This window comes from Suncus etruscus, chromosome 8, assembly GCF_024139225.1.
Source record: "Suncus etruscus isolate mSunEtr1 chromosome 8, mSunEtr1.pri.cur, whole genome shotgun sequence".
Lineage (NCBI taxonomy): Eukaryota > Metazoa > Chordata > Mammalia > Eulipotyphla > Soricidae > Suncus > Suncus etruscus.
Window position 1 is genome coordinate 56459675 of NC_064855.1, and position 14777 is coordinate 56474451.

Below are 14777 nucleotides of genomic sequence, written 5' to 3' on the forward strand. Positions count from 1 at the left end.
GACCTTAGTGGGAATGCTTCTAGTTTCTCGCCATTAAGTATAATGTTGGCTATAGGCTTTTCATAAATAGCTGTAACTATCTTGAGGAAGGTTCCTTCTAACCCTATTTTGCTGAGTGTCTTTAACATGAAAGGATGTTGGATTTTGTCAAATGCCTTCTCGGCATCGATTGATATGATCATGTGGTTTTTGTCTTTCATGTTGTTGATGTGATGTATCATGTTGATTGATTTGCGTATGTTGAACCAACCTTGCATTCCTGGTATGAAACCCACTTGGTCGTGATGTATGATCTTTTTGATGAAGTGTTGGATTCGGTTTGCTAAGATTTTGTTGAGTATCTTTGCATCTATGTTCATTAGTGAGATTGGTCTGTAGTTTTCTTTTTTGGTGGTGTCTTTGCCTTCTTTGGGAATGAGTGTGATATTAGCCTCATAAAAGGAGTTGGGGAGGATTCCTGTTTTTTCTATGGTTTGGAAAAGCCTTTGGAACAGTGGTAATAGGTCTTCTTTAAATGTTTGATAGAATTCACCTGTAAATCCATCTGGGCCTGGGCATTTGTTCTTAGGGAGTTTTTTAATTACCTCTTCAATTTCCTCTGAAGTGATTGGTCTGTTTAGACTTTCTAGATCTTCCTTTTCCAGTCTTGGAGGAGGGTGTTTGTCCAAGAATCTGTCGATTTCTACTGGGTTCTCTAGCCTAGTTGAGTATAGTTGTTCATAATATGATCTCATGATATGTTGTATTTCTTGGGGTTCTGTTGTAATCTCTCCCCTTTCATTTGTGATCCTAGTGATTTGGGTGTTTTCCCTCTTTTTTTTTGGTGAGTCTTGCCAATGGTTTGTCTATCTTGTTTATTTTTTCGAAAAACCAACTCCTGGTCTCATTGATTTTTTGTATTGTTTTCTTAGTTTCGATGTTGTTTATTTCTGCTCTGGTTTTTATTATTTCTTGCCTTCTGGTTGTGGTTGGATTTCTCTGTTGCTGTTGTTCCAATTCTTTGAGGTGATCTTTTAAACTGTTGGTTTTGTTGTTTTCCTGTTTCTTGACATAGGCCTGTATTGCTATGAGTTTCCCCCTAATTACTGCTTTTGCTGTGTCCCATAGATTTTGACATGTTGTCTCTTCATTGTCATTTGTCTCAAGGAATCTTTTTATTTCTTCCTTGAGTTGTTCTTTGATCCAGCTGTTGTTAAGCAGCATGTTGTTTAGTCTCCAGGTATTAGTTTTCCTCCATTGCTTCTTCTTGACATCAATTTTAAGCTCTGTTGCATAGTGATCTGAAATGGTACTTCTAATGATCCTTACCTTTGTGATCTTACATAGGTTGGCTTTGTATCCTAAGACATGGTCTATTCTGGAGAAGGTTCCATGTGGGTTTGAGAAGAATGTGTATTCTGCTTTCTGGGGATGGAGGGCTCTATATAAGTCTGTTAGCCCTAAATCTTCTAATTTTTCATTTAGAGCTCTTATTTCTTTGCTATTTTCTGCTTGGAGGATCTGTCCAGTGGTGATAGTGGAGTATTGAGGTCCCCTACTATTATCACAATTCCCTTCATGTGTTTCTCCAGGTTTGCCAGTAGTTGCCTCACATATTTTGGTGACTCTACATTTGGTGCATAGATATTGACCAGGGTTAGTGTTTCTTGATCTAATGTTCCCCTGACCAGTAAGTAGTGACCCTCTTTGTCTCTGATCACTTTCTTGAGGTTGAATACAATTTGGTCTGATATAAGAATGGCTGTCCCTGCTCTTTTTTGTTTTCCATTGGCCTGAATAATTACTTTCCATCCTTTTATTCTAAGCCTGTGCTTATCCTGTAGCTGTAGGTGTGTTTCTTGCAGACAGCAGAAGTCCGGTTTATTTTTCCTAACCCAGTTCTCTACTATGTGTCTTTTAATTGGAGAATTTAGTCCGTTTACATTTAGGGAAATTATTGATAGAGAGGACTGTTGTACAGTTGTATTGTGTGGAGTGGTTGTTGTTACAATCGGGGGTTTGGATTGTGTAATTCTTCTCTGAGTAAGTCGCTTAGGATCGGCTTAGTTTGCACAAATAGTTCAAGTTCATTCATGTTTGAGAATGTTTTTAGTCTGCCCTCTCATATGAATGATAGTTTTGCTGGGTATTGGACCCTGGGTTGGAAATTTCTTTCATTCAGTTGTTTAAATATGTCATTCCACTGTCTTCTTGCTTGAATTATTTCAAATGGGAGATCTGGTTTGATTCTTATGTCCTTTCCTTTGTACTTGAGGTTTTTTTTCTCCCTATTGCTTTCAGGAGTTCCTCTTTCTCTTTGTTTTTTGCCATTTGGATTATTATGTGTCTTGGTGTGGGTTTATTGGGGTCTACTTTATTAGGGACTCTCTTGACTTCTTGGATTTGTCCTGAATTGTCTTTCCAGAGGGTGGGAAAGTTCTCTGTTATTATGCGACATATATACTTTTTAACAACACTCAAAAATATTCTTAATTCTCGACTTTTTTAGGAAAAAAAATGGAATTCCCTAGATTTGGAGGATAATACTCAAATAGGTCTCTAAAATCAGTGTATATGTAGACGTCACTTCCTATATAGTGGTCCACTCTGACTGCTAAGCCTAATCCATAAACAATTTATCTATACAATGTACATAACCCCTCTGATATATTTCCCCTCCTCCACACCAGAGCCCCTCTACTCCCTCATCTCCCAATCCGGATTCATTATCTTCCCCTTAATTTACCCTTTTTACCCTCGTTTCTTGAATTTGCTAGGCACCAAAACCAACCTCCTGCCCCAACAGATTCTGCCCTTTCGCACACCCCTACAAAGCTCATTATTACTCCTTAACTCTCCCACCCCCAACCATCAGTACCTCACATTTACCCTTTTTAACTTCAGTACTACACAGTTCTAATCACAGACCAAATTTGTGCTTAGATTTAACAACCCCCAACTATTTCAAAAGACATAAAATGGACACATATGTCTTTTGAATATTTTATGTGTATTTTCTTTAACAGCTATAACTTTCTAAATATTCTTTTACCATGATGATTCTACCCACTGTTTATCTTGTCTTCTCTTTGTGAGCTGTTCAATAAGGAATTTTGGTGGAAGAGTACCTCAGTTTAATGCTTATGATTGAACCATGTCATGGGAATTGTTGGACTTGTTCTTATGGCCCCCATATGCGCCGATAACGCCATGTGGCATTGTTCCTTGTTTGCATAGGCACATTAAAATGGGAAAATACATACAAATAAGTTCTTATCTAATAGAGATTGGAACACACAAATCTTGTAGTGCAATGGGGCCTTACACCCTGAACATTGATTTAATGACCTGGCACAGGCCTCAGAAGAATGGGCATCTTCCATTCACCCCTGAAAAGGGGAAGCTATCTACGAAACATCCAAAGTTTTTTATAATAACACCTGGAAGCAATCCTCTACCAGGGAAAACCCTACCACTACTCTGACATCGACCTGCTCAAAAGAGACTTCCCTTAACACTAAGAAACTTGACAACAACAACGACCAGCTTACAGGACAGAGTTCTCTGCATTGCCCTTTAATTGTGAGGTGAAACGAGAGGACACTCTGCACCATCCTGACTGCAATATAGGATATGCAGATTCCAGGATCTTTAATACAGAAACATGATACCAACAACAAAGACTGTATGAAAAATAAAAGTGTATTGGCACTACAGACAATGACCTGAATTGGACAAACTAGTTTGCCTGGAGCCTAGAGTTGGTCTTATGCCAGGAAACTTCAGGGGTAGGGTCTCATTGTATTTAGGCCAGTGCTTTTCCTTTCCATGTCCCTCATATTTTGGTGGGCCTATGCAAACAATAATTGCCACCGTTTTTTACTGTGCTCCTTTGACTCTAATCCTTCAGAAAAACAGCCCACTTAAACTTTTGAGGTTAACTTAAACCAATATGCATGTGCACCGAAATGTAAAAAAGTACTTTGCCTTCAATGTTTAAGGAGTTACATAAGTTTTATGTCTTTAGATTGCTTTGTGTGCTGCTAAGAAATATTATGTACTACAATCTGGGGACTTGAGGGACAAAGTAATTGTACATGGGTTCTGTTTTATTTTTCTTAATGTTCTTTGGCTGAAAGTTCAAAGTTAAGACAGCAATGGGACTACTGAGAATTCTGTTTATGGGTAATTGTCCTTCCACTGTAACTTTACCTTGTCCTCTTTCTTTGCATCTTTGTTCTCATATTTAAAAATAAAAAAATTAATAAAAATGAAAAAGAAAAGAAATTTGCTTTCTAAATGAACACTTGCTGTAGCTTGGAAAATAAGGCAGCTAGAGCATGGTGGAACAGATACATACCTATTCAGTGTCATACTGAAGTATCGTTAACGGGCCCATCAAGAATCATTTTTTCTTTGTTTACTAATTAAAGGTCTCATGACTTTACATCCTCTGGATTTTCTTACTATAAAGGCATTTAGCCTATTTGTATTCAACCTATTCTAATCATCCCTTTTTAGCACCAATTCTTCAAAATGTAACATAAATTAACTTTACCATCTTAGGAGTTTCTTCATAATAAACTATTAAATTTTAAATATCCTTACATTATTTTTGTTTGTGCTTTAATTTCTTTGAAGATTATGCATGTACTGGGAAGATTATTGAATGGGCCTTACAGAAATTTAAGAAATTAAGTGTCTTAATTATAAATGATCAAACCTCCAGTAACATGCTCTTTCCTTTAAACTAGCAACCATCCTTTAGTCACTGGAAAAGCGAATATTGCTTTTAGAATTTGAATGTGCAGAAATTGTACTAAAAGGTATTTTCCTTCTACAAGAAATGGATATGACCATGATGATCGAAGTACAGTGTGTAGAGAAACCTGAAATTTATATAGTGATAGAATATCACTAGAATATATAAATATATATATATATATTTAGAATATATATACTCATATATTCTAAAAGGATGCATTACTAAGAAATAAAACAACTCTTTCTTCCTGTATATAAGATAATCAGTGAATAAGGACAAAAATATTCTGAGCTTTCAGAAACATGCACTTTAACAAATGTGTTGGTCATTTTGGAGTCCAATTTAGGATATGTGAAACTTCACCATTTCAAATGTGGATTGTCACTATTATGATTCATCACTGAGACTTTGTTTCATGCAAATAAGGTGTTTCATAGTAAATTACTTTGATCAAGATCCGAAGCAGGCAGACCAATAGACCCAGATATATGTATAAACAAACTTGCCCATATACTTTTCAAATTAAAGGCTATACTTCCACAGTAGTTAACTCTACAAAATAAGAGAGCAGGGGCCAGAGCAGTGGTGCAAGCGGTAAGGTGTCTGCCTTTCGAGTGCTAGCCTAGGACAGATGCAGTTCAATCCCCCGGTGTCCCATGTAGTTCCCCAAGCCAAGAGCTGATTTCTGAGTGCATAGCCAGGAGTAACCTCTGAGCGTCACCAGGTGTACCCCCCCCCCAAAAAAAATAGAGCAAAGTAAAGTAGCAAAATGGTAAAATGAAAAAAATAGAGCAAAGTAAAGTAGCAAAATGGTAAAATGGCAAGAAAACAACATTAGTGTTGGTTTTGGGTTGTTGGGGTTTTTTTTTTTTTTTTTTTTTTTTTGGTTTTGGGGTTACACCTGACATTGCTCAGTTGATTGATTACTCCTGGCTTGGTGGACCATATGGATGTCAGGGATTGAACCCCAGCTCATCCTGGGTTGGCCGTGTGCAAGGCAAATGCAAACGCCCTACCACTGTGCTATCTTTTAAAGTATAACCTGTTTGTACCTGTGTGATTTATATTGTGAATTTTATAAATTCTAAAAGATACATGTGGGGCCGGAGAAATAGCATGGAGGTAAGGCGTTTGCCTGTCATGCAGAAGGTCATTGGTTCAAATCCCGGCATCCCATATGATCCTCTGAGCCTGCCAGGAGCGATTTCTGAGCATGGAGCCAGGAGTAACCCCTGAGCGCTGCCGGGTATGACCCCCCCCCAAAAAAAATTTATTTATCTGTGTAAGAATGTGACACATAAAAATATTTTCAACACGAAAGACCCTACCACTGCTCAGACATCGACCTGCTCAACAGACACTTCCCTTAACACTGAGAAGACTTAACAACAACGACCTGCTTACAGGACAGGGCTTCCTGCTTTGACCTTTAATGGTGAGGTGAAACGAGAGGATGCTCCACATCCTGACTTCAATATAGGATATGCAGATTCCAGAATCTTTAATACAGAAACATGATACCAACAACAGACTGTGTGAAAAGTATGTTGGCACTACAGACAATGTCTTGGATTGGACGATCTAACTTGCCTGGAGCCTAGAGTTGGTCTTATGCCAGGAAACTTCAGGGGTAGGGTCTCTTTGTATTTAGGCCAATGTTATTCCTTTCCATGCCTCTCATATTTTGGTAGGCCTATGCAAACAATAATTGCCACTCTTAACACCGTTTTTTACTGTGCTCCTTTGACTCTAATCCTTAAAAAAAAAAAAAAAAAAAAACCACTTAAAATTTGAGGTTAACTTAAGCTAATATGCATGTACATGGAAATGTAAAAAATACTATGCCTCTAATGTTTAAGGAGTTACGTAAGTTTTATGGCTTTAGATTGCTGTTAAGATATATTATAATGTGTTACAATCTGGGGACTTGAGGGACAAAGTAATTGTACATGGATTTTGTTTTTTTTTTTATCTTAATGTTCTTTGGCTAAAAGTTCAAAGTTAAGATATCAGCAAGGGGACTTCTTCAGAGAATTATGTTATGGGTGATTGTCCTTCCACTGTAACTTTACCTTGTCCTCTTTCTTTGCATCTTTGTTCTCATAATTAAAAATAAAAAAAAAATTTAAAAATTAACAAAAAAGTATTTTCAACAGTTTAAACAGTAGTTTGTTAAAATAATCTTAATTCCAAATAAAATAGTGTCTTTTAAAAGCTGAAAATATATTGTAGACATTTCAGTGTTTTGTTTAACAGTTTTAAAATTAGTCCTGAATGGGTTAAATTATATATTCAATGCAACAATAATAAGTTATAGAAATTCTGCTGGGATCTTCTGTCAGGTCCTCTTTCCCATTTTATCTCCTATATATATAATTCAGTAGGGGAAAAATAATGAAACTGAGCATATTGGCCTATACCTGGGTTTGGTAATGATAATGAATGCAAGCATTGTTCTGAAATATTATGTCATAATTAGTCACAATTCTTCTTTTTTTACAGTTTGGATTTGACTCAGTTCATTTCAGATACTCTCTCTTTCCATTGTTTTTTTCAGCCCGGTTTTTCTGTATTACATAAAAGGCTAGGGGGAGGAGTATGTTTCCTTCCCGCTACTGGAAACTGTTCATTTTATTTTCATTAGCCTAGAATTTCATTTTGTTTAGCACAGCCATGTCCATCCCCAAGCAATCCCTTTACTTTGATGAGGAAGCCGTGTACCGTTAAATGCCAGCATTTAGAGATTTGAGTACATTAAATGTGCTCTACCTATTTAGAGTCTAGTGGATAGTGTCTTTGCCTTGCATATGATTGACCTGGGTTTGATCCCTGGTGTCCCTTAAGGACACCCAGAGTACTGCCAGAGTGATTCCTGAATACAGAGTAAGAGTAACCCATAAGCATTACCAGGTATGGCCCCAAAACAAACAAAGTAACAGCATTTAAAATAAATTGTAGGGGCCAGAGAGATAGCACAGTAGTAGGGCATTTGCCTTGCATGTAGCAGTTCCAAGATGGATGGTGGTTCAAATCCCAGCATTCCATATGATCCCCCAAGCCAGCCAATAGTGATTTCTGAATGAAAAGCCAGGTATAATCCCTGAGCCCTGCTGGGTGCGACCCAAAATGGTTGCATGATGAATTTTTTTAGTTATATTGTGAACTATAAACTAATTGAAGCTAATTTGACTTAAAATCATGTATCATTCTGTATTTTTAAAAATTGTGTTTAATACATTATATTTAATTAAAAATGTAAATGCATCCTTAGTTCAATTAAATATGTTAAAAGTTTGATTGTTTGGACTAGAAAATAAATTTTAAATTTATTATTTCAGAATTTTCAGCAATTTATACTGCATTTACTGGTCATTCTGGATTTTTAAAAATTGAATTTGAGGGCCGGAGCAGTGGTGCAAGAAGTAGGGCATTTACCTTGCACGCACTAACCAAGGACAGACCACAGTTTGATCCCCAGTGTCCCATATGGTTCCCCCAAGCCAGGAGCAATTTCTGAGCGCATAGCGAGGAGTAACCCCTGAGCATCATCAGGTGTGGCCCAAAAGGCAAAAAAAAGAAAAAATGTATTTGATGCTTATTAGCAGACCTTATTCTGATTTTTCAAACTTATTTGAGAAGGAATTATTTTCTTATTTCTGAATGTTTATGTTGTTTAGTATATATTCTACTCAATAAGTATAGGTTTTAGAATATAAAGTGTAAGTAATTAATGCTTTATATATAGATCACCACCCTAAAATCTATTTCTTCTTTGAATGCAGATGTAGCCCTAGATCTAAGGCCCAGTACTTTGTTATTTATTTTTACCAAATGTCTAACAAAGGTGTATTTATATGTATTTAAATTTCACAGGTCCCAATTTTTAGTATTTTTATTATTTAATTTATGAAAAAGGTTTTTGTATCATTTTAGGATATTCATTGAATTCAGTTAATTATAGAAATGTTCATCAGTCAATCAGTAGATCAAAAAAATTGGGGTTGTTTGTTTGTTTGTTTTTTAGCACACACTACCTGGGCTGAAGGCTTACTCCTAACTGTTCAGGAATAAAACCTGGAGAGGCCCGGAGGACTTTCTGCAATGCCAGGGATAAGTTAGGATTGGCTGTACACAAGGACTTATTCAATGTATTATCTCTTTGGTACCTCTCCATACCCGCAATCTTGAATCATATGATTTGTCAGATTTCCAAATGTTTTTATTATCATTCTCCCAGTGAAAGAGTGGTTCAGCCAATAGTCTTACTTCACTATATTCAGAGAATTTATTTGAACATGTTTCTTCATTCTAATTTTGGAAAGATTTAACAGGTTTTTACTGTTGCTACTTCAACTCTAGTTCTTTTCTTGACCACAGATAAACATTTTTGCAGATAGTCATGGGTTTGGTTTTGGTTTTGGTTTTGGTCCACACCCAGCAACGCTCAGGGGTTATTCCTGACTCTGCTCAGAAACTGTTCCTTTCAGGCTTGGGGGACCATATGGGTTGCCAGGAATTGAACCTGGGTCCGTCACAGGTCAGCCATGTGCTATTTCTCTGGCCCCTTTTACAGATAGTCTTATAAACATATTATTTTGTGTACATTTTAAAAATAGTCTGATCATTTCTAGGTGTAAATATTAGAAGATTTTTGTGAATGCAAGAACTTTTGCGTACTAAGAAATTAGGAACAACTAAAAGTGGTTTAATAGAGAAGCATTGTAGGCAATAAAGGAAAGGGAAAAAAGGAATTGGGGTCAGCAAAAGCACAGTGAATAGAATAGTCAGGACTAAAGAATTAGAGTATTGATATAGATAGTATTATAAAGAATTTTGAATGATAGGATAAGGAATTTTCAATTCTCTGAAACTAAAGATCATTAATTCCTTCATGAGGGACATGAAAAGAATTACGCTTGCAAGGATTGACACCAGTACTTAAAACAAATTGCATCCAAAAGGAGACTATCTTGACAAAGGCCAATTAGGGTTTTGGGCTTTGTTTTGCATAGTTAAGGCAAGAGTTCATTGAAGTTTGCACTGAAGTGATGGAACATGGCTATGCTTTTGCAGAAATTACTAACCTAAGAAAAACAAATGTGAAAGTAAACTTAAATGACACATTTTAAATTTAATTATTTCATAGCTATTAAAAAGAATTACTGCTGGCATTTTAATGGCTAGATACAGTGGCATATGACTAATAAAAGTTGCCAGCAACAATGAGGGAAAAAAGTGGCATGAAAACAAGTAGAGTAGATGCAGATTTATAAACCCAGTTTTTTTTTCAAGCCAGATTCATAAAATCTGTTTAAAATGATGTTATTTATTTATAGGCTTATGTATAAATACAAATTTGTGAGAAGTGTGATTTGTTGTAGGCAAATGTCACATTTTAGTATGATTCTATAGAGGAAAAAATCAAGGAGCTTTAGTTATTCATGTAGGAACTAGTGGTGAAAGGCCAATAATTGTAAATTATCTTTAAATTTAAAGTATTGATAAATTTTAATAATTGCAAATATTTCTAAGGTGTGTGTATTATCATTTGTGTTTGAAAAATCTAAACATTAATAGTGAGTCACAATTTTTGTTTCTTGTTCAGCAGTTTACTATCTCTTAAGCTTTGTTCCTATCCCAAAGGAGGTAGAGAATACAATCCCACTCCTCTAAGAATGTATATATTATAGGGAAGAACTGAATAAATAGAGATAAGTCTTATTTCAAAAACAAGGTGAATAATGGTAAAACTCTTGACACAAATTGACCTTACCTTAGGTTCATAATTACAATCTTCGAGGAGCATGGAATATTGTTTTGTACTACTCTTCCTTTTTAGCAGACTTACCTCCACTTTTTCTGACAGACCTAGATCTATATATGTTTGTAATACAATAATATATGCAACATAGTACATATCAAACATATGTAACATAACATGAATATGAAATGAAATGTATTGATTCAAACATGAATTCTTACAATTCTTAGTATTTCAGTTTCAAATTATGTGCTCACATATTGTTTGTCATTAACAGAGAGCAGATCATAAAACAATCTACAGAGTTAGTCTGCGGAGCCTATGATGAAGTATATGCAGCTGTCATGAATCCAGTGAATGCATACAAAGACCCAGAGAACATTCTTCACAGATCACCTCAGCAAGTGCGGACACTACTCACCTGATGACCTCATTTGAATGTGTTAGCAGAATATTGATTTTTTATTTAATACTGAAGGTTGTGTTTTGGGGGGAGGTAGTCTATTAATATTTACTTTGAAATTTTATGATTCTGATTTTTATATGATGAGAATCTATAGGTCAACACTGGTTATAATAATATGTTCCACTTGTTGAACTGAATTAATTTATATCTATTCTCTGAGTAAAGATACTTTCACTTCTACAGCTCTCTGTCTCCCCTTTATTTTGAAATATAAAAGGTATAGTAAAAAATGCAAGAACTTAAAATGATTTTTATAAGACTAGTCTTAATGTAACTGTACTTATAAGGTTTTTCTAAATTTAATCATTTGAATAAATGTCTCTATCTAAATATCTATTTGATAGTAATAGTTGTGAATATGAGTTGGTACACTTAAACTGAGACCATAACAACCACTCAGCAAAGAGGGGAAAAGAGAAAGAAAACTAATTTGAGTAGGATGAATTTTATTCTGTGTTTGCCATGGATTAAAATCTAGATGAAAAGTTCAGCACTTCAAATGAATTTTAGGTTTGTAGGCATCAGTGATATCTTTTTAAGTCAGTCTAATGTTAAAAATAGATATTTGTTACACATTAAAGAAAACAGCCTTTACATTTGTCTGAAATATAAATTTTATACTAATGATTCTTTTGGAGCAAGAGTAGCTGTATATTATCTATTTGGATATAAGTCTATATTTTAGTCTTTCTCCTTCAGTAGTATATGTGATATAAAAAGTAGAGAACAACTTTTGATGTAAATCAAGCCTTTAAATTTTATATAAACTTAATGTGATGAAAGATCACAACCATACAACGAGGGAGTTCATATGTCACCTAGGAGAAAACTTTTGTTTTGGTTTGGTTTTGGGGCCACACTCGGTGGCACTCAGGTTACTCCTTGCTCAGAACTTATTCTATCAGGCTCAGAGGACCATATGAGATGCCAGGGATAGAATCCAGGATGACCACATGCAAGGCAAATGGCCTGTCCCTGTGCTATCACTCTGGCCCCTGTTTTGTTTTATTATTAACTATTCTAAACTTAGTAAACTATTTCTAGAGTGATATAATTGCTACATTTTATGTATCTCATTGATAGTTTTTAATGTTCCACATAACACTTATATTTCTATCTGCTTTATTGTTTGTATTTTCACCAGTACTGGTATCATATGTCTATAATGCATAGTATCCCTAATGTCTGAGGGAAATATTCTATGCCTTGCAAAAACTTCATCAAAAAAAAGGTTTGAACTTTTCTTTTTTTCTTTTCCTGTGCCTGTATTTGAGCAGGTTAATGTTACTATAAATAGGGGGTAGAGGGTGGAACTATAGTGCAGGAGGTAAGGCATTGTTTTTCTTACATATGGCTGATCTTGGCTGATTGTTGTTCAATCCCTGCCATCTCATATGGTTACCCAAGCCCACCAGGAGTAGTAATTCCTGAGTGTAGAGCCAGGAGTAAACCCTGAACAATGGCAGGTGTGACTCCAAACAAAACAAAAAAATAAATAAAACCCACAAATTAACTTTAAATTCATAATAACAGTCTTCAAATTCCAAAGGCTATTTTAATGTACTACTCTTTTTGGTAGACTTAACTCCATACTTCTTAGTATAAAAGACTTTCATGATTTATTGAGAAATAGAGCCTATTAGATTATCTTCTGTCATATTCTGATCCTTACATATGTACTCATCTACCTTTTATTCTGGGATAGCATCCTTCCTGTGATACACTATTTCCTTTTTTCACTCTGAGTTTTTTATCTTCTCAGAAACTGCCCTGAGTTATTCTTCTTGTTTTATCAACATCTTGTTTCTTCTTTATGACAGTATCTTCTTTTTAAATTATAATTTTATTTGACAGCAAAGTAGATACAGGAGATTTGGAGCGAGAAAAAGCCAAAAAATGTTAACTGCTTCTCTATGTGATTGGCAGTGCTTCAAGTCATTATTACTTCCTTTTGGATACTTTTCTGAATTATTTTTATTTTGAACTTACACTTTTTTATTAATAATTTTTATTTTGACCAAAGTGTATTGCAAATCATTCACAGTAGTAATTTAGGTACATAGTGACATTGAATAAGGGGCATTCCCACCAACAATGACAATATCTTTTAACAGCATACACAATGTCTAGATTTGAGAATATTGAGCTCTCTACCTTGTAGATCCTAAAAGGCATTTTATTTGTAAAGGATTTATTCTATTTCTAATGCCAACATTATCTAAGAAATTATCGAATAAATTCAGCTATTTACAACTGACTGCCCCAAGCTTGATTTTTTTTTGGGGGGGTGGGGCACACCTGGTAGTACTCAGGGGTTATCCTGGCTCTGTGCTCAAAATCACTCCTGGCAGGCTCCAGGTACCAAATGGAATGCTGGGGACCAAACCAGGATCCAGCCTGGGTTGGCCACATGCAGAGCAAGCACACTACTACTGTGCTATCACTCCAGCTTTAGGTTATACATTGTTAACTCAATAAAATCTTAATATTATGACCTCTCAAGTAGCATTCTGTACCCTTCTGTTCAGAATACAGTTATTTCCGGTTTTTAATGGAATAACTTTCTGCTAGTTTTCCCTCTATTTCTCTGGTGAAGTCATGTCAGCTTCCTTTCTTGACTCCTATATTATGAAAGTTGACTTTCATATTCTGAAAGTAGCAGAGATTTCCACACCTATTTGACCTACATGTCCCTCTTACATAAAACAAATTACTTTGTGTTTGGACCTAAAGTATGTTTGGGTATATGGATAGTGCACTTTTCTTGCATGTGGCCAACCAGGTTTTGATCCTCAGCACCACACATGTTCTCCTAAGCATTTTCAGAAGTGACCCCTGAGCACAGATCAAGGAGTAAGATTCAAGGAGCACAGACTCAAGGAGTAAGCCTTAAGTACTACTAAATATAGCACCCCCCCAAAAAAAAAAAACAAAAAAAAAAACACTGTTTGCTTCCATGGAAATCTACCTTTTTTTAAGTGAAAAAAGTGACCCCAATTGGACTGAATTTACTACCATCCAGCACTCATCAGGGAATTATTACCCACATTGTTCTTTGGCTTGGTCATAGAACTTGATCATAGAACTTTGGCTTGGTCATTTTACCCTCCCTTAGAGCTGTTATTGAATCAAAAGGATTCTCCTACCTACGGTTAACTCAGGTCTCTTTAGATATATCTATAAAATTGAATATATTGGTGAAAATTGTTTTTAAATACATAATTGAACAGTTTGATTCTGTTCCTAATTTTTAACGAAAAAGTAAAAAATATAATGGCACTATTTTTATGGTACATAATAGTAAGGCTATTAGGAAAATATAGTAAATAATTGATACAATACAATATTATGTCTAGGGACAAAATACCAAAATATGTTAAAGTTATTGGTAATGATCTTTTCTAAATTGCATTGTTGGTGTGTGGGTTCCACTTGTTTAATTCTCTAAAATTTGCATTTAAGTTAAATTTGTATTCATATGGATCACAGTTAAAATGTTTTAAGTAGCTTAGCACAGGGTTATAGGATAAAGGTAGAGACAATGTTAATTAATTTTTTTATAATTTACTATACATACATTATTCATTTTTTTGTTTTTATTTTTTGGGCCACACCTGGTGATGCTTAGGGGTTACTCCTGGCTATGCACTCCGAAATTGCTTCTGGCTTAGGGGACCATATGGGATTCTGGGAGATCAAGCCACAGTCTGTCCTAGGCTAGCACAGGCAAGGCAGATGCCTTTACCCCTTGCACCACTGGTCTGGCCTCTATTCTTATTGCTATTTACATCATCTACTAGGAATCT

General features: G+C 35.4%; 1 protein-coding gene across 1 annotated transcript in view; it reads left to right on the forward strand.

Moving 5' to 3' along the window:
• Window positions 1–11062, forward strand: part of COG6 (component of oligomeric golgi complex 6) — an 84533-nt gene extending 73471 nt beyond the window's left edge. Inside the window, exon 19 of the mRNA XM_049778778.1 lies at window positions 10783–11062. Coding sequence (XP_049634735.1) covers window positions 10783–10930 — 148 coding nt within the window. The 3' untranslated portion in view covers window positions 10931–11062. The remainder of the gene's footprint in view (window positions 1–10782) is intronic.
• Window positions 11063–14777: the final 3715 nt, after the last annotated feature.